Consider the following 21,501-nt stretch of genomic DNA (forward strand, 5'->3'; position numbering starts at 1 on the left):
ACTCCCCCTGGTTCTTTAGAATTACACATTTACATTTTAAGTATATTAGGAAGTAGTTTAAAAATAAATAAATTAGGAACAAAAGAAATCCTAGCAATAGTGCAGGCCCATTACTAGTTGATGCTGGTAATGTTAATAATGATGCAGAAAAGGCAGAAGTTGGAAAGCAGGATTCATATCACATAAGGATGATGAACTACTTTCCAGTCCACTACTAGCTAAACAACAACTACCAGGAATAAACATTTTAAACTCAGCAACCCCAAATAACTTGCACTCAAGAGTCCTAAAAGAGCTGTCTGAAGAGATTTCTAATCTGCTGATGTCAATATTTAATACATTTTGGAATACCAAGAGAATTCCAGAAAAGTGGAATCTTGCTAATTTTGTGCTAATATTCAGAGAGGGCAAGCAGCATGACCTGTGTAACTATAGGCTTGTTAGCCTGACATAAATGTTGGGCAAAATAATGGAAAAACTGATATGAGATTCAAATGATAAAGAATGAAAAGATAGGAATATACTTAATGCCATGTTATACGGTTTGATGGAAGATAGGTCTTGACTAGCAAAGCTGATTTCATTCTTTAATGAAATTTGAAGTTTGGTTGATAGAAGTAATTGCATAGATGTAATAGACTTTTGTAAGGCATTTGACTGAGTATTGCATGGCCTTCTGCTTAAAAATTAGGATTATATAATATCCATAAAGTTCACATTAAATGGATGAAGAACTGGTTAACTGACATCTAAAAAAGTAGTTAGCTGTCAAGAGGGAATCATCACTGCATGGGGCTGTTTGTAGCAGAGCTCTGCAGAGATTAGTAGTAGGCCCCATGCAACCGAACATTTTCATCAATGTTATAGAAGTAACTATAAAATCGCTGCTGATAGAATTTGCAAATGACACAAAGATTGGCAGAGTGGTAAATAATGATGAGGGCAGGACAGTTACAGAGTGATCTTGTTTGCTTGGTAAACTGGACCCATTCAAGCAAAATACTTTTCAGTACAGCAAATGAGAAATGATATGTCTAGGAACAAGGAATGCAGGCCATACCTACAGAATGGGGGACTATGTACTGGAAAACAACGACTCTGTAAAGGATATAGGGAGCTTAGTGGACAAGCAATTCAACATGAGCTGCCAGTGTGATTCTGTGGCAAAAACAGCTAATGCGAGGTCTTGGATGTATAAATAGGGGAGAAGTGAGTAGAAGTAGGGAGGTGATTTTACTTCTGTGTATGACAATGGTGAGCAATACTGTAATGTTTTAATCTAGCAGAGAAAGGCACAGCAAGAATCAATAGCTGGAAGCTGAAGCCAGGCAAATTCAAATGAGAGATTAGGCACACATTTTTAACACTGAAGGTAATTAACCATTGGAATAATCTAACAAGGAAGGTGATGGATTCTCCATCTCTTGGTGTTTCAAATCAAGACTGGATGCCTTCCAGGAAGTTATGCTTCAGCCAAACTCAAATCACTGGGCTCAATACAGGGGTAACTCGGTGAAATGTAATGGTCTGTGATACACCCAAGGTCAGACTAGATAACCTAATGGTCCCTTCTGGCCTTAAAATGCGTGAGTCTGTGTAAAGTTATAGTGTATAACAGTGAACTAAGAACAAATTTCAGCAGAAGAGTTGTTTGCAGCGCTTCCACCACTTCTGAGAACAAAGATGCTTGGATGATATGTGATTCTGAATTCTTAATCTACAGGCATATATACAAATGATTGCAGGGCTCTCAGAAAAGGACACCATTGTGGAACAATAGGGGGAATCAAGAGCACTACTAAGTTAGTTGATATCTCATAGAGAACATTCCCTTTCTTGTCTCTTAGTGAAGGGAAGTGACTGTCTGTTTCTCCATGATCCTGGGAGGTGCTGAGCATCAGCAAGTCCCAATGGCCCTAATTCTGGCTTCTGTGGGAGCCTCTGTACACTGGCTCTGGGCTCATAGAAACAGAACAGACCTTGGGAATTCCCCTGGCATAAAGGGGATTCCTAGTGGTGAAGGGCCAGCAGAATGGGTCAGAGACCAGCCCCTCTCATTGCCCCATGGAGGGCATATAGTTGCCATTTGCCTGATGTCTGTCTAAAACATATTTTTATCTTATTTTTGGAATAGCACATTCCCCCTACTGTGGAGTCTCTCACCCGGTCCACTTTGCTCTGCCTGTCTGCTATCGGAATGATCTCCTATGCCACGCCATGGTTTCTTGTTGCTCTTGTACCCCTTGGGGTAGCCTTTTATTTCATCCAGAAATACTTCAGAGTTGCTTCCAAGTACGTATTAGAAAGTTGCCATCTACGTTTCTTTTAAAAACCCTGTATTTATGGTTTATACTAGAATATAACGAGAGCTAGTCAAGAATGGAAAAATAATTTCCTTGGTAAATTCCACTGACAAATTTTTCTGTTTTTCATTGAAATGTTAGAAATTTTTTGACCTGCAATAGAGATGATTAAAAAATGGAAAAGCTTTCCACAGAAAACCTTATCCAATTTTCAGTAACATTTTAAAAAATGTTGACTGTCTTTAAAGATTATGCTTTTTGAGAGGGGTCAGAATTTCTTAAAATTACACTTGCTTGGAGAACTGAATTGCTCAGGAGATTGGTAATAAAATGTGAAACTTTTCATTTTTGGGTCATTGCTTCAACTCTAGACCATGACCCCATTTTAGGAAAACATTCTTATTCAAGAAAGCACTTGAGCACATGCTTAACTGTAAGCACATGCTTTAGTAGTTTCCTGAATCAGGGCCCAGGTGCTTGGTTGGTTGTCTTACTCTATTTCCTAGTGGCTAGATGTCTATATCACAAAACCCATAATCATAATTAGCTCCAGCCCTTGATGTCAGTCATAGGAAAGTGGCCAAAGGATGAACAGAAGTGAAGTTAAACACGCTTCTATACATAGAGACCATCACTTCAGGTCAAGGTTTATGCATCTCAGTGGGGCAGTGTAGGGGGAAGCTTGAATTGCCACTGTGTATACGATACCTGTTCTGTTGATAAACATAAGCATTTCAGATTGAGAGCTGGAAGAGTCTCTTTCAATGACAAAACTCTCTTACTGACATAACTTTGAGCAAGAATGGGCTAATACCACCACAAAAATCAGTAGAACAGGACTGGGCCCCAAAACTATCCACAACAAAAACTGATAATAACTTTGATTAATTATAACCTATTTTCTTCAGCTTTCAGCAGCACATGAGTTTTCAAGGAGAATTATCAAACATGGAAAGTTTGATAGTAAATTTTCGAATCAGGTTAAATTTATAACCATCTCAAAATCATTAACTCAAAAAACAAATTGATGAATTGATTTTGTAACTCAAAAACAATTTGACGTATTTCACTTACACGCTGCAGAAACAGTCTCGTTCCCCTACCAATTTTCTAAGCCAAAGTTGTAAAGGGCACTAAAATAGGGTCTTGTGGAGACAGTGTGGTCTACTGGGTAGGGCTCATGACTGGGTGAAAGGAGACCTGGCTTCCATTCTTAAGGCTGCCACTGACCTGCTGTGTGATTGTGACGGAGTCTCTTGAGCTCTCTGTGCCCATTTTCCACTTTTCCCCCTTTGTCTGTCTTATCTTATTTAAATATTCAGGGACAGGGTCATAGTTATTCACTATGAGTTTGTACCAGGCCTTCATAATAATTTATAATGGAACTTGGTAGCAACCTTAGCTACAGAAAGGCTACTGCCATTCCTACCACAAAATAAATAAATAAAATAAAGCAATGGATTAAATGGGATCTGCATATGTGTTGCATATATGTATAATTCAAACCTGTGGTTTCTTCCCATAGTTTTATAGAAGGGAGCAAAACCACATGTAGGCCCAGATTTAATATTGAGTGCACCCAGTTTTCCTACATGCACCACTGGTTCCTGTGCATAAATTGGGGAGATGTTACACACAGTATGTGCCTGCATGTCTTGACTCACACATATTCACTGGGCACTATTGGTGCAGATGTTGGGCATGCACATAACTAAGCATTCTTTTTCATGCACACTTTTGAAACTTTGGGTCAGCAAAAGATATTTTTTATTACATACTTTGAACTCCATTTAATCCCTACTTAGGAGATCTGTTTTCCTGTGCTTTACAATAGAAATGAGGCAGGAAGGATACAATTGTATCTATAAAAGTAACTCACACGAAACAAACTGAAGGAATAGCTTGACCCTATATTCAAACAGTACTTATGTCAGAGTCCTGTCCAGGCACATGATCTCCATTAACTTTTAGGAACACAAATTACTTTATATTTTCCATCATAAATTGGTCATACTGGAGCATATTTATCATCCAAATACAAACATCAAATTCACCTCTCCGTGGAGTAACATCCAGTAACTTAGAGTAAGATGTTGATAGATTATCTATCAAAATATACCAAACACAGTAGAATTTTATTAAAGAGGGTAAATATCAAATCCTGTGACCCATATTCTTCCCTACACACGCTACTTCCATTTACTACAGTGAGAGTTTTATGTGTGTCTGAGGACAAATTTTGCCCTATATTTGAGCAAATATTCTTGTTGCAAGAAATTGGATTTGTAGGACCATAGCCTAAAATGGATTACCTGAATGGATTATTACTCAATGACTGACCGAGGAAATCTGACTGACTAATGAAGAGGGCTTTAATTCTATAAAAATGCTCTATACATCCCAAGTGAAATGGCAGTGTCAGTGCTAGAACCAAAAGTCTATATCCTGGCATTGTTTTTCATGTTCAGTATATAGCAGTAATAACAAACATTGTAAGGCATTTCTAAAGAATTATTGGCCAGTGGGTGAGGATTCTTACAGATGAACAGCCTTATGTAATTTACCTGCAGTGTTCACATCTGGCTTAATTTTAGGCTAGGCTTCAAGGTTCAGGTTCAATAATGAATCAGATTTAGGGCATGAGTTTGGATTCAGATTCAATAGCATCAGAATCTCACAAACTTCTCTCATGAGAATTCAGCTGATCTCCAAGATTTCTGCCTTTTTGAACGGTGGGGCTACCATGACACTAGCCATTCCGGTGGAATTTTGGCTAAAATGAAATGGGACTAGAAAACAGATCTCTTCCAGCTCTGGATTTGACCTCAAGCCAGAATGGCAAAGTGGGTTTAAATCCAGGATTTCCCCAAAATTGTAAGAAACAGATGTGAGATTGCTGCCCCAGCCCCTCTTTAATACACATGTAGTGTTGTATAGTCCTGATAAAAATGTGTTCCGTTAAAAAAAACTACAGTAAAATATCCATAGACTTAAATGTTTGCATTTCATATGCTTCTTGGTCCTGACCTATTCCTGCCTGTTTACACCTCTTATTTCGTTTCTCTTGATCACAGGGATCTTCAGGAGCTTGACGACAGCACTCAACTACCTTTACTCTGTCACTTCTCAGAAACAGCGGAAGGCCTCACCACCATCAGAGCATTTAGGTTTGTAAACACGCACTTCCTGTTCAGCGCCCAATCCCTCAGAGCAGTGCACAGGTCTTGCCAATAAATCAAGGGGTTTTGAAATGCACAGCACATTTTGGTTTCCTTGGCATCTTACAAAACCAGCACGGCCCTAACATGGGTAAGGTCAGGTCACTGAGGAGCAAGCTGGGCTCCGCTGTTAGCTCAGTTTTTGATGTTGTCCTTTGCTGTGCCCATAATTAAAATCATCTTGCAAAAGGAGGATGCAGTATTTGTTTTATTTTATTTGTTTTTTTTTATTCACGAAACTAATGAAATGATACCTATCCATGGCTCTGGGTGCCCTGGACAGATTTTTAAAAACAATCTAATTTGCCTGTGGGACTTCTGTGGAATTAGGGATGACAGCTTTTTCAGTGTGTGACACTTAAACTTTTCAGAGGTTTCGTTCAAACAGCCAATCATGTATAACCAAGATTCCTTAGTTTTCTGTGGAATTCTCACCATGTGGGGCCTGATCCAGCATTATATGTACACCCAAGAACTCCCATTACAGGATCCTGCCCTTTGATGAATGAGCTATCTATTTAGATACCTACAGGCTTCTTTACACAGGTACACCAGGGAAAAATAATCTGAATGTATTCCGCTGGGGCGGAGTGTTCATATGAGTGATCTCAGTGGCGGGAGAAAACAACCAGACAAATATTCAAGCACAGTTTTTATTAAAGCAAAACTTAAAGCAATGTTACAAATTAACTTCCTCATTGAAATAGAAGGATTACAAATCTGCACAAATATCACATAGGAGCCAAAGCACTATTACCCAAGCAGCAAGGACCCCAAAAAGTACACAACCCGGACTGGACATTCCATTCTAGACTAAAGGGAAGTGCCCACAAGTACAATTATTATTCTTATCTGAGCAAGAACAACATTTAGCAATCACGAGAGAGAGAAGTAGACCTGTCAGAAGCACACCCACCACGATGACCACCTGCGGGCCCATAAGCAATACTGGTATTAACATTTAAACACTTATTAGCAATGTCGAGAGAAGGAAGAAGAGTAATAATATTTGCTAGAGAGCTAGAGTACCGCAGACCACGCTATTAAGAAAGCACAAATAGTACCTACTACCAAGATTGCATGAGGCCCTAGCTGTATAGCAATAATTGGCCACAAAGGCTCAGGGTTACATCTCATAGGAGAAGGATCCCTTAGGCATCCTAAGTGGGGAAGAGGGTGCTTACCCATACGAAGGCGAGGAGACCCATTGTTCGCCTTGTGAAGCGAGTGGCAACCAGGGAACTGACCTATCCGAGGCATCCAATAGCGCCTTACTGGATCCACAGAGAGTCTCTGCAGGGCGGTGTCCGGGGGTTCCTTTTATACCCCTAATTCTCTGCTCCCATCAATGGGCTCTGCCGGGCAAGAGCTGACATGTATCTCAATCCACTTTGGGATTGGGCCTTAATCTTGCTTTTCATTAATCTATTGGTTGTTAGTTAGGAGCTTTTTGCAATAAGGTGACGTTAGTTGTTTATCACTAAAACTACCACTTTTATTGCTGAATCTAATACTTTATTGCTAAAGCAGCTAATTTCTTGCTGACTCTAAGATCAGTTGACTTCTATATTTGTCTCAAGGGTATTTCCAGACTTGGGGCTGGTTCTTCTTATCTTAGGGGGTTTCCAGACAAGTCTGGTTCTTGAGGGGCCTAACTCTTGCTAACAAGCCTGCTGCTATTGTCTAGGGCCTAGCTCTCGCCATGCTACACTGACCCCGCGTTACAATAATCTTGCGCGCCCTAACACTGAATTAACGAAAGATGTGAATTGAAAGTGGATTAGTTAACCTTAATTAAAACCTTCTGTGGACACTCTTACTCAGAATTAAAGTATCCTGAATTCAATTTAGCTTAATTCACTTTCGAATTGAATTACTAACTAAATAACTAATTACGAACTAAAATAATAATACTAATATAATAATAATAAACTGAATAACTAACTAATTGCTAACTAAGTTACTAAAAATGTTGAAAATTCATTTAGATTAATTTTCCTGAGTGTCTCTGCGTAGACAAGCCCTTAGGTATTTATGTGACTCCCATTATCTGAACACTCACAACCTTTATTGTATTAAACAAACCCCGCAAGGTAGGGAAGTATTATTATACCCATTTTACAGATGGAATGGAGATACAGAGAGACTAGATGTCTTGTAATGAAGTATGTAGCAGTGCAGGGAACTGATGCCTGGTCTTCTAAGAGTATGTCTATACTGACACGGCTGCCACGGACATTGGAGACCCGCTCAATGAATGCCGTAAATCCATTCCCATGAAAAGTGTAAGGCAGCGTTGACCAGAGGGCATCTCCCGTCGGTGCAGCGCAGTGGAGATGCTGCAGTAAATCAAAGTCAGTAAGTCAATGGGAGATACGCAAGCTATACACTATGTAGCTTCCGTATCTTCTGTAGACTGCCGTCGGCAGTGTAGACCAAGCCTAAGTCCCAGATTAGTGCCCTAACCACTGGACCATCACTCCTCTCTGATAGTTTGTGGGTTTGTAGACCTTACTGACAGTAAGTCTTACATTTTTGATAGCTAGTCCTAGCACACTGTTTCTCTGCAATTGGATTAACTTCATAAATGCTCCAAAAATGAGTCATATCATAAGAGAACAAACAGCAGATGTTAAATTATAAAAGAAAAGATGGGTCACTAGGGGATCAAGAACGTAAGTGAAAGCAGAAAAAGTCACTGTTGGACTGGATAATGAAACGCTGATTATTAAACTACTATATGAGATTAAACCACAGAATCATAAAAGATACAGCCACTTTGAGGAGCTGGATGATGTTAGCAATCCTTCCCATGCACAAGACAGCGACAGAAGCTGCCACTGGTCTTATCAATGGAAAATAGCAAAATGTCATCATTTTGTTTGACCTCTTGTCTTTTTAAGGTAGATAAATGTAATATACACAAGAGGCACAGAAAATGAGTGACTATGTAAGCTCATTCCAAGAGGACTCTTCAGACTTCCTAAGGCATATCTGTGTTTTCCAGTTTCCATTATACATGCTTGGCCAAATTCTATTCTAAAATGCCCGAGTGTAAATCCAGAGTGACCTCATCAAAATCCCAACTTGATTTGATTCCCACTGAATACCAAATTAGTGCAAATTGTACTCATGTTGCACACCCATGGAATTGCAAATCAGTGCCGAACGCACTATGTTTCCACTTAAACATGCTTTTTGACCAATTTAGACCTAATATGTAACTTAGAACACCTTTTCCATCACTGCTGAATTTGACCTAGATACTTCCATTATAGGCAGAATTTGGCCTACTATATCTGTTTCCACCAGGGAAGGTAATAAGCTATGGAGAGTTCCTTCCAAAATGCTGACTTGAGTGGGAGGGATTCAAAATACCATGATCTTCATACTATGTGACCATAAGTACGGCCATACTGGATCAGACCAATGGTCCATCTAGCCCAGTATCCTGTCTTCCGACAGTGACCAATGCCAGATTCTTCAGAGCGAATGTACAAAACAGGGCAATTTATTGAGTGATTCACCCCCTGTCATCCAGTCGCAGCTTCCAGCAGTCAGAGGTTTAGGGACACCCAGAGCATGGCGTTATGCCCTAACCATCTTGGCTAATAGCTATTGACAAACCTATCCTCCATGAACTTATCTAATTCTTTTTTGAATCCAATTATACTTCACAACAATGAAGCTCCAGAGGTTGACTGTTCATTATGTGAAGAAATACTTGTTTGTTTTAAACATCATTGTTTTAAACCTGCTATGTATTAATTCCATTGCATGTTGCCTGGTTCATGTGAAGGGATAAATTACACTTCCCTATTCACACTCTCCACATAATTCATGATTTTATAGACCTGTCAGACATCCCCTCAGTTGTCCCCTTTCTGAGCTGAACAGCCCCAGTCTTTTTAATATCTCCTCACGTGGAAGCTGTTCCATACCCCTAATCATTTTTGTTGCCCTTTATTGTACTTTTCCCAATTCTAATACATCTTTTCTGAGATGGGATGACCAGACCTGCCCTCAATATTCAAGGTGTAAGCGTACCACATATATAAATAGTGATATGATTTTTCTCTCTTATCTATCCCTTTCCTAATGGTTCCTAACATTCTGTTAGCTTTCTTGACGGCTGCTGCACATTAAGCAGATATGTTTTCCCTGAGTTAACCCCACCCCCATCATCAAAGGATCCTAAAGGTATTAGAGATCAAAGGATGGAAGTCTGGAGCCTCCTGAGAAAGCTCTCAGCCTTGCCTAGCAGGCTGCTAGGTTCACACAGCCCCCAAACAGACTACACTTCAAGCAAGCAGGCACACGGCAAGCAAGCAAGCATACAGCCAGTGCAGAACCAGAGATCCTCTAACCACCACAATAAATGGAGGCATTTCCTGGCTCTGTTCCATTACTCAGTGAAGGTTCTTGCTCTCATGGTATTAATTCAGTGTATTGGGGGAAGAATGGGGAGGGTTGCTGCAGGACTGGCAAAAGTCCTGTTGCTTTGGCACCAGAAGAGATATTAGGTAGTGTGACCGAAGTCCTAAATTCAAAATGCAGTACTAAGTTTTATCCATCTGGATGAACTGCTAACACAGCAGATCAAATTTTGGGCCTAGTGTTGCAATGTGCTGGGTGCCTCCTGAGAGTTTCTGAGTACCCTCACCTCATGTTATCTTCAATGGATGGTAAGCATGCTTAGTGCCTTTCAAAAGGAGTTCAGCACCTCACAGGAACAGTCCTTTTACTTTAGAAAACCAAATTGGGCTAGGGATGGCAAGGGACAAGAGGCAGCCCTGGAGAAGCTGGAAGCATCAGGTTGGAAGAATTACATCTGATCACTTGAATTTTCCACAGCCATTGGTGAGAATCAAAGCCATTCCATTTCATTCCTCTGTTTCTCCCTGTCAAGCCAACCTTCCGACCTTTGTCAGCAAGCTAATGTTTACTTATTAGCCCGTTAGTCACCTCCTGCAGTCTGAGTTCATTATGTTCTGGGATGAAATAATGAATTCCCTCAAGTAGTTTACCACAAAGCACCACAGTTAAATTAGATTGAGATTTCAGTGACCTTTCCTGTTCATCGTCTAACAGGATAAAAGTCTAGGAATGTTCAGAAGATGAGTTGGATTCGGATGAAAAGACACAGATTGACTGTGTCAGAGTTTCCATTAGGAAAACAGTGGGTTTGCTGCCAAATAGAAAGACACTAACAGAATATTCACTGTATTTTCACCCCTCCCGCTCACTGCTATGACAGAAAATTTTTTGTCTACCACGTTTACAAAACATGTGAAATATAACCAAGAAAACAATATAGGACAACAGGGAAACAGCGAGGATGGCCTCCAGCCATCAGTGTTATGGTCTTCTCACCACAAGGTCCTGAACTTTTAAATGCCAATTATTTTGAAATTGGAGGGTTTACAGTGGTAAAACAATTTATGAACTGTTGAGTGAAATTTGGCTACTTCTTTAAGTGATAATGCTTAGGACTTGAATAAGTAGTATGTGAAACAAGAAGTGGTGGCCAGATTGGGAAAACACCAAGGGCCAGATGAACTGCGGTAAATCACCATAAATCCCTTAAAGTAATTGGAACTAGGCCAATTTACACCAAGTGGAGATGTGTCCCCAAAGAGTAGCTGTGATGCTTACATAATCTACCAGTCTTTTATTGCAAAAACAATAAGAGTCCTGTAGCACCTTAAAGACTAACATGCATCTGATGAAGTGGGTTGCAGCCCACGAAAGCTTATGCCTGCAGAATTTTTTTAGTCTTTAAGGTACTACAGGACTCTCATTGTTTTTGCTGTATACAGACTAACATGGCTCCCCTCTGGAACTTTTCAGCCTTTTATTGAATATTTTACTGATTTCTAAACATCATTGCGATTACACAGGAGGGAAAACCAACTGAAAGCTGAAACAACCCATTTGCTTTTGTAATTTAGAAATGATTTATTATTCAGTTTTACAGATGTTTTGTGTCTGTCTGAAGAAATGGCTGAGGTAAATGGTTGAATGGTGGTGGTGTGTCAATCTGCTTAATACATGAAAGGCACTGGTTGTGTTGAAGGGCTTATGCAGTTGGCCAGATAGCTTATCAGTCAGATTTTGACTGAAATGTGAAATCTCTGCTCCACCTTTGCTCTGGGGTATAGTCATTTGCTGCTGGGTTATATCAGTTGCAAGAATTTTGGGGGAAAGAGGGATGCCAAGGCTCCTCCTAGTCCCTTCTCCATCCATCTATTTTTGGGGAGTAGTAGTGGGTAAGTAATGCCTGCTTACTGCTACACACTGGATCCACAGTCTGGTTAGCCTGCTCAGGGATGTAAAAGGGCTTCTTACTCCTCCTTACAATGCTTTATGGACATGCGTTCTGACCCACAATCTAACCCAGTGCTATCATTTGTGGAACAAAGTGCTGCTCAACGCGAGGTAAGATGTGGTTCTTAGGGGAGAATTTTGTCCTAAGTTTGGTAAAAGACACAAGTTCAACAAGCTGTTGGGATTTTAAGAACGATTGAAATCATGTGTGTGTTATAATGTAATCACTTTGCTGTCTGCAGGCAGGAAGCCAGATTTAAACAACGTATGCTGGAACTGACGGACACGAACAACATTGCCTACTTGTTTCTGTCGGCTGCCAACAGATGGCTGGAGGTCAGGACGGTACGTACAATTTAGTCCCTGCTATGGTTTTGAAACCTTGGAAGCAAACAGAGACTTTGCCTGATGCAGAGGGGGAGATAATAGTTTAAATTAATCTCACAATGAGATATAACAGTTTTATGTACAGCTATCCTTAAAATAGCTCAGGGTTGTTTATATTATAGCAGCAGGATTTGGGGTTTTTTAGGCTTTCTTAGCTTGGAGTAAGAAAATACAAGACTCCTTCATACTTTGGTGTTGGGATGTTGATTTTCTGAAGAGAGTGCAACAGAAAATATCTACATAACTTGTAATAAGACTTTCTGCTTATAGAAATAAATTTTACTACTGTGCAGCATCTGAGGCCCTGCCCAAGGAGAAACTCTTTTCAAAGGGGGTTCGGTAGTTTGGCAAGCTTTGTAATAATACTGTTTTTGTTTTCTATGCCACCTTTCATCTCTCAGAACCCCAAAGTACTTCCCAAATGATGGGCCCAGGCCTGAAGACTTCATTCATAGCCTGATTCTGCCAGTATGCCCTTCAAAGTCCATAGGCTATTTGTGGAGTGAAGTACTGCTTGAGTTCAGATGACAGAACTGGGCCCTGAGTAAACAAGAGCTGGGGATTTGGCCTAATACAGCAGCAATACACAGCACCAAACTGAGGTGGCCCTGATATAAGTTCTCAGTGAGTGGGACATAAGGAACCTCCCCCCACATTCATGGTCTCCATAAGGGTCAAGACAGAATTATTGCCCTGTCCTTACTCACCTGACATTTCAAAGAAGGGTCAAGGAGTAGGCAGGGCCATGTCCAGGCCTTCTGTGCCTCAGAGTCATGCTCCACAGTCAAGGGCCTAAGGTTCAGGTACACTTCACTGGCACATCGAGAGCTCCATGTGGCATTCAGTCTCCTTGGACTCCCTTGAGGCAGTGCGGTCCTGCTCCACTTCTCACTATGGATCAGATCTGGCTCTGAGTAAGAACCTCAGGGTTTAGCTTTGTACAGTATCGATGAATGCAGTGATGTTCAGTTGTAACCAATAAAAGAAAGATGAAGCTAAAGGGCAAAATCCAGCCCTTGTATAAGTTGTTGCAACTTCTATTAAAATCTCCTGATGTTGGAGCTGCTAAGTATCAGTTTTCTCCAAAAATACGTATCACTTCTATCAGCTCTTTGGGATTTTTAAAATACATGTGGAAGAATGCAGTCTTGCCAAGAAATAGCTAATTTGGCTCTGTCCAATGGTATTGTTATCACAGAGAGCCATATGGGTTTCAGAGTGTCTGCACAGCTCCTATTCCAACAGCTAATGGAGAACCAAGCGTATTGTACATATAATGCACTTTCTTGCTATAGACATTGGGTTAGAGGTGACGATCATCTTCACTTCATCATTTCCTACAAGGTGATTAATTGAGCAGTATTCATTGATTCTTGGATGGAAAGAGGAGAAAAATCAGAAGAAAAAATGCTGACTCTGAAATGCATGGGAGAATTGCAGTGGCCGATGATAGAATTTAGGTATAAATAACCTGATTGTGTCCACAAATCAGGTTCAAAGAAATCTACAGTTGATCATTTTTATTTGAATTCCTGACACTAGCTGCAAAATTTTGATAATAATTTTAGAGGATGGATTGAGGCTCCTTTAAAAATGTGAGGAATCAGGTTTTTATCTATCTCTAAATTTCTAGAATTCTTCAAAACAGAAAACAGGTTGCACCTTTAGAGTGAAGTATTCTTATCTCCAAATGGGACAAATAAAATGTTCTGCTAAAATGATGCATATAAAATAACTCATTTATTTCTTGTTTCTATCTATCTTTCCATCCATCCATCCATCCATCCATTCATCCATCCTACAAGTTTTATACTGGTGCCCATCACTGTAGTAACTGTGCAACTTTCACATACAACTAATAGCAAAGTCCCTAGTGGACTACACGGAGTCTCTGACACTTCTTCCTGTCTGCTGAGAGGTAGGGACAAAAGGGGGTGTCAGTGTTGTGAGTGTCATTTTTATGGTGGAAAGGATTTTTCAAAAAGGAACGTTGTTTAAGTAACTAGTCATTTTGATTGCCTTCTTTTTGTAAGTTTTTGTAATGTAAGTTTCCAGAAAGGAGCAGTCATTTTTAGTGGCCAACTTGGGACACCATAAATGGGTCTGATTTCCAGAAAGTGCTGAGCACCTGCCCTCTGAAGATCAGACTCCTTCAAAGTGTCCCAAGTTGGCCACTAAAAATGACTGCTCCTTTCTGGAAACTTACATTCCTGAACTGGTGGCAAGAGAAGTATAGAAGAAGATGCTTTGTGGTATTATAAGGCTTTATTTTGTCATTGGACTTTAATCCAACTCGTTTTATAGGATCTATCTTTTTTCTTTCATTCTTTCTTTTTAGGACTATCTGGGTGCTTGCATAGTTCTCACTGCAGCTGTTACTTCCATCACCCATGGGTCCGATTCTGGTCTTCTGGGCCTGGGTCTCCTGTATGCCCTGACGGTATGTACCAAAACAAAGATTAAAAAACTTGAGACCAGTCTACTATGTTTATGGTGATTTTAAAAATATATATATACAGTATATATGGCTATCTTCCAACTTTCTTAATCTCAAAAGAAACAATCTTGCAAATAATGGATTCAGGCCAAAGTCAAGCCAGTTCAGGACAACTTGGACTTGCTTCAGGTTTTCTGAGCCAATTAAAAAATCAAAAAGATTCCCAGGCCCTGTGCGCTCCCAAGGATAGAAGGAAAATTAAAAGTGCATACTAGGCCCTTCTGTGCATGTTGTTTTGCACAATACAGTGCTGTTAAGGCAGTGTACTATGAAACATATTGTAAATGACTGTTCAGTAGACCTCGAAAAATCAGTGGCATAATAAAGGTGGCATTTAACTAAAGACCAAATAATATCATTGCTGGAAAACTTGAGGTGAAATGAAGATTAGAGATATGATGTCTTTGCATTGTTGGGATCTACCAAATATTGTTATCTATCCAATTCTGAATATGAATCCAAACACTGAGAGACAGGACTGGGGTTGGAGTCTCGAGGGCTGGGAATGGAGTAGTCAGATGTGAAATGTACTGGTGAAGGAGATTAAGGCAGTGGGTTTGTGCAAATTGCAGAGTGGGATAGCAAATGGGCCCTGAATCTTTGGAACTCACTCCTTTTCCAGGTCCAAAGCCACCAAAGCTTGTTAGTCTTCAGCACACACTGCAAGGCCCATATTTTATCCCTTGCTTATGAAGAGATGGCTGGAAATGGGTAGGAATGGAGTGGGATTTTGGTGAGGAAGGCTGATTAATTTTTGTTCTATTGATGTTATTGTTGGTTATTTGATTTGATCTGGGGTGACAAATGGTTCTGTTTATAGGTGTATTTTTAAAAGCTTGTCAAAGGTGCCCAAGGTATGTCAAGAGCATAGGATAGGTGTTCTTATGTTGCTGAGCAGAAAAATAATTGAATAAATAAATGGAGGTGATAGAAAATAGGCCATGGGAGGAGGAAGATGGATAGGGTTGGCAGAAACCAGACTGCACCATGTTGGTTATGTGGCACTAGTGTCAAGGAGCGTAGCTAGGTGGCAACTAGAAGTGGGTTTAGATCTAGCACCAAGACTGGACTTGGTGGTTGGAGGTAAGCTAGTCTAAGGCTTCAGCAGGGGAATTATCAGTGGCTGCCACAGAGGTGGCTTTAAAGCTCATTGCACTGCTGTATCAGCAGAAAGAGGACTTACCAGTGGCTCAGGATCTGCCCCAATATGTTATGTTAATGTCACACTCAGAGGATTCCTTCTAATGCTGTTTAGTTAGCAAAGATATCTGGAAGCTTTGAGATGTCTGTGCAAGTTCTATGGTTATCTGTATTTACACTATGCATGCAAACAGATCAGAAAAAGTCAGCTGTTAACTGACGTTTGAGACGAAATTTTTTTTAAGATCTCTTAAATAATCTCTAAATTGTTACCTCCCTCTTTATGCTCCAATACATCACTTGCAAAACTTTGAATGTGGCTCGATCATTGGCTACCCTCCTTGTTAGCTTTTCAAATGTTTCTCTTTGGGGCCCCAAATGTGATGACGTTTGGAACTGGATGAGAGCAAAGTACTCTCCCTTCTGCTGCTCCCTTCAGAGCTCATAATCATAGACCCATTCCCTCCCAATACATAAAAGCATCCAAATTTCTGGCGATTACACAACCGTGATAAAGATTTAAATGAAATGCTGAGCTTTCTGGATGCCAGGCTTTTATATCAAATCTGTCAATGTTAAGACTGCAGTTTGTAATTCCTCACGCAGCAGGTTTGAGTTTATCTGTAAACAATGGTTTCAGTAAACCTCCCGTCTAGAAAGCTAGACATGGAGTTAGGTTTCTAAATGGCAGGAGAATTCCTTCATGCTATTCATAGGAATTACTCTGTCATTTTTGCATACTGCTGAAGACTCTTAATTGATTCTAAAACCTATTTCAGAATTTCAGTGCAAATTATTTACTATAAAACGATGGATTATTTGTAACAGTACTTGTTCAGTGGAAAATAAGTGGAACTGGGTAACTTATTCATAACAAACTTTTATTTGGCAGATTTATCCCTCTTTCCTATTTGCAAATGAACTGCAAAGTATTCTTCCACTTTTCTTTATTCATATGATCATTTCACAGCCTATGGATTGTCTGTGAATTTAGCTTAATAGAAATGAGCATCTGAAGTTCAATTCCTAAAACTGTATTGAGGCCTCTAAATAAGTGGCCTACTTTTCAAACATACTTAGCACCCAGCAGCTCTCACTGATGTCAAGCTACTTATTTAAGCACCTCAATGTAGATTTAGCACCTTAACCTTACACAGCCATTTTATAAACCTCAGCCTGTGATTTATTCATTCTTGGGTAAGAATAAATTTACCTAAATTACATGGCATTGTTTTTTCACCCTTGGCTGGGTGACTGAAATTTTGTAAATGGAGGAATAAAAAATATGAACTTGCAAATAACATTGCTTGCTCCTGCCTCTGTTCAAACCAACAAATGGCTCAGAGCCCTTTTGCTGGTAAAACACCTCATGCAGTTTATTTGCAATATTTATTTCTACCACCCTTACACACTGTACAGCCTTACACTTCCAGTCCTAGCAAGCCCTCAGTTCCTGAAAAAAAGCAAGAGAGCGAGCACACTTACGTAGGTACATATGTACACGTGCATGCATACATGTGTGGGGGCACGTGCACACATGCCCTCACTCATTCTCTCTTTGTTTCCCCCTTTCTCACTTCCTTCTTGTGCCTTTTGCATCATCTACCTAATGGGCTAATTAGCCTATTGCTCCTCAGCCCACCAGTTAGGCACAGCTGTTCTTAATGAGGTCTACTCTAGAGTAATTAGAATTGCAGTGACCAGAGCACTGACTTAGCTGCTGTTGCCCAGCATGTGACCCTCACGCCCGTTCCCGTTTTATCATTTGTTGCCCCCCCCTTCTCATTTGAACCCTGGGCTCAGTAGCTCTTCCCCTTAGCTTGGGGGAGGGGCCTTTAGCTGTGGGTGGGCTTGCGTCCGCCCACCCACCCCTGGAATCCAATCGAGGCCGTTGCCCAGCACCCTGTGATAAACATGGAGCCAATAATGTATCTCTGTGGTCATGCATGAATTCAGACAAATAGTAGCACCTCCATAAACAGAAACTAGTTATCTAAATATTCATGGAAAAACAAACAAAAAGTGTTTGAATATGGCCAAACTGAATTGCAAGTCAGATTTTTGAAAACATATCTATGAACAATACATATTCTTATTTGACTAGCTCTAAAAACTAGTTTAAACCCTCCAAAAACAGATAATTTTGGAGGGGGTTGGTATTTTTTTTTTTAATTTCCAAAACTGTTCTCGAATACAAAATTTTAACATTAAATTTTATTCCCCTTTTATACCTATAATTCCTGTTGGTAGTTTTTATTTTTGCTTTACCTTACCTATCCTTACCTGAATATAATATATTACAGAACAATCTAAGTATGCTATTGGCGTTCTTTATAGAAAATAAGACTATATGTGTTATTGTAGCTAAAAAAAATACTTTACCTACTATATTGCAGGAAGAAGTGCAGCTCTAACAATCTGTTCAGGCCAGTGGCAGATACCACTGATTTGGTTCACTAAATGTGCTTTCTCTACACACACCCACATCATACATCATTTGAAATCTTATTATGTCTACTTTAAGATTAGGAATGACATAGAGCTGTCAAGTGGTGCCATTACATAGAAACAAGGATAAGCAATGACACCATCAATATGTTAAAATGACCACTTTGAAATATTTGTATTGGTATATCCGTTAGCTTAATGACTGTGTATTATTTCAAGACACAAAATTGGATTTCTTTGTGACCCCAAAGCATCACAGTTTAAAGGGTAAAACCATCAAAGTCTAAAGGGTAAAACAAATCTAATAATACATTTACAGGTCTCATTGAAATGTAATAACACTGGTGACATTTTTAGTCAACATCATTATCATCATCTTGTTCATCATTATAATCTCTGCTGAGTGTGCGTGGGTTACCACAGTCTTCATTGCCTTGGCAGTTCTATGCCAGGAAGATTGTTCTGACAACAGACACAGTTGTGCAGTGACCTCTACTCGTACAGGCACTGATAAGGAGTTGTAGAAGTTCAGATATCATTGGGCCATTGAAGAATACAGGAAGTGGTTCATCATCCACATTTTTCAATCCAAGTTGCAATGGTGAGCCAATATCTAGTTTACCTATGTGTGAAGATATCCAAATCTTTGTTAGCCAAGATGCTGTTTTGAAATGCTCTTCAAACTTGACCTGTCATGGTGGGACTTTGGCCAGTGACTTGTCCTTTGTAATGACTAGATTGAGGCACAAGCAATTCAATTCTCTGTGGGTCTCTTTTTATTTCTCGTTTTGGTCACACAGCACTGCCACCAACTTCCTTGCTGCAGAAATTGTAGCTTGTCCATCACTCTCTCCCAATGTGGCAAAGTCTCTCAAATGGTAAGATTCTTTTGTTTTGACAACACAAACGCAGATTTTTTCCCAGTACCAAATAAGTATGACACAGAGTCATATCCTGTTAATGCATGTACAGCAGGAAGTACATTGCAAAAGTCTGGAGTGAATGTATCAGAAATTGCATGTACGGGTATGAAGAGATACTTGTCAGTTGTGCTGGTCCTGGTTCCTGTTTCAATTCATATATTATCTGTGTGTTCCATTTTTGAACAGCAAAGATCAAAACATCTGTATCAGGTGACCTAAATGCTGTGCTACTTTGCTGATGTTGCTACTTCAATACCAGAAAAGCCTCCAACAAGTAGGAGTGTCTGTGCTGGGTGTGCTCCTACATTTTCAGATACATTTTGAACCATATATTCACAGAGAAATTTTACAAGTGACTCCTTGTTGGATGTCATATTTAGAAACTTTTTCCATTCAGGCACTGGGCATCCACCAATCACCTGGTATTTCTTACATCCAACTTTAGATCCTGTCAGCACTGTCTTTCTGCAGTTTTCACAAAGTTATTGTTGTCATATCTCTCAAAGACTTCAATTACTGAATTAGTTTTGTCAAAACCTTTTTGGACCTGCCCTCAAGTACTCAGCAGCCAGTTCAGTGAATGTGTGGAATTTGTCTCCAGACATCATTTCTGTGACAGCCATGGAATCTGTGTACACTGTGGTTTCCTCATTGCATGCTCGTAACTCCTGGATTGTTTCAGCTTGAGCTTCCAGCTGATGCTTTTGTGACTCTGGCAGACCAGGTTCCAGCTCTTGCCAAGGTTTTAGGCCTCAGCTGAGCACTGACTAATTCCTTGCTGGAAACCAGTCTGATTCACCTGTGTGTTAGTATGGTTAAAATGGGTATTGGACTTATAACAAGGTCTTTAGTTTTAAAATTTTGTGAAATGCTTGTGAATCGCTTCATGCTTTAATCTCACTTATAATATCTTTAAGTTTTTGCTTTGTAACTGTATAAAATGTTGCCTCTGCAACTGTGAACTTGGTCAGGAGGGATCATCTCACGCCCATCAAGAAGGCCTATCAAAACTAAATGGGCCATTGTGGAACATCATAATACAAAGACTTTGTTAATTGCCCCCTTACACCTATGAAGAGGCTTTGTGCAAACGGGTTTATCCCATCAGCTTGAATTCTGGAAGAAGGAAATAAAAATAGCTGACAAGAAATGTTTTCATCTTTTGCTATTAGGATTCTCACAGGCTGGAGTTACTAAACAAAGGCAAAGATCCCCATGGTTAACCTGGGGTAGCCCTAAAAACATTCAGAGCTGACAGATTATTACAATTCTGTGACCTTTTGAAACCATAGATTTTAACTCATTTGTATATATATGTTTGTCTGCTTTAACCTTGTAATAATTCTTTCTTTTCTTTTCTTAGTTAATAAATCCTTATATAGTTTACTTTAGGATTGCCTACAAGTGTTGTCTTTGGTGTGTGCTCTAAGGTACACACTGATCTGGGGAAAGTGTCTGGTTTCTTGGGAGTGGGAGTAACCTGAATATTTTGTGATCTTTGATGTATAGCAGCCATCTATTACTAAGTCCAGCTTGCCTGCGTGGCAAGACAGACTGGAATGCCCAAGGAGTACCACAGTGATTCCATGGCAAGATTGATATAGTGCTTTAGGAGTTCACACGTGTTACTGGGTTGATGAAATCTAATTATAGAACATACAACCAATTTGGGGTCTCTGCCCTGCTTCTTGATAGTTTGCCCTGAGGTTGGTATTCACAGTCATGCGTTCCAGACAGTATGACAGCCCTAACTCAGCTTTGTCTGTTCTTCTCATTGTTCCATCAGCATAGAAGAGGGATATAGGCACAGGTCCCATTGGGAGACTAAGAACAGTCGCCATTGAAACATCATCTCTGCATCTTGCTAAGGGCGGGGCTTTGTGGAAAACAATTTCTGGACTGATAGCTGCTGTGATTGTCCCACTAGCGCCAGACTTAAATTTAATCTTCTTGGCCATGTCATCAAATGGTTTGATGCCAGATTTCTTGATTAAACTGAAGAGGCTATGTGTCCCATTGGAATTAAGTACGCCGCTCACAAATCTTTCCACTTGTTCTTCAACATCTGCTGAGACTCTTGTACATCTGTTGTTACATGCAGTCCAGTAAATACGTTGATAAGCACCTCTGGATGTGATTCAGGGTCAAATGGGTTTGTCATACAGTTGCTGACATGATTGGTAAGAGCTGTAACATGGTCTTCAGTGCAGAGGCAAGGACTTATTTGTGGTCTTTGTCTGAACTACTTCTTGTTAGGC

The 21,501-nt window shown here is 40.0% G+C and overlaps 1 protein-coding gene across 5 annotated transcripts in view; it reads left to right on the forward strand.

Annotated features, from left to right (window-relative positions):
• Positions 1-21,501, forward strand: part of ABCC9 (ATP binding cassette subfamily C member 9) — a 115,758-nt gene that overhangs the window by 82,680 nt on the left and 11,577 nt on the right. For all 5 annotated transcript variants that reach the window (XM_067559241.1, XM_067559243.1, XM_067559240.1 and 2 more), the window contains exons 27-30: positions 2,135-2,292; positions 5,378-5,470; positions 12,091-12,193; positions 14,574-14,675. In XM_067559241.1, the coding sequence (XP_067415342.1) occupies positions 2,135-2,292; positions 5,378-5,470; positions 12,091-12,193; positions 14,574-14,675 (456 nt within the window). The remainder of the gene's footprint in view (positions 1-2,134; positions 2,293-5,377; positions 5,471-12,090; positions 12,194-14,573; positions 14,676-21,501) is intronic.

Source organism: Emydura macquarii, unplaced genomic scaffold, assembly GCF_026122565.2.
Source record: "Emydura macquarii macquarii isolate MOO-44397 ecotype Brisbane River unplaced genomic scaffold, CSIRO-AGI_Emac_v2 contig_2205, whole genome shotgun sequence".
Classification (NCBI taxonomy): domain Eukaryota; kingdom Metazoa; phylum Chordata; order Testudines; family Chelidae; genus Emydura; species Emydura macquarii.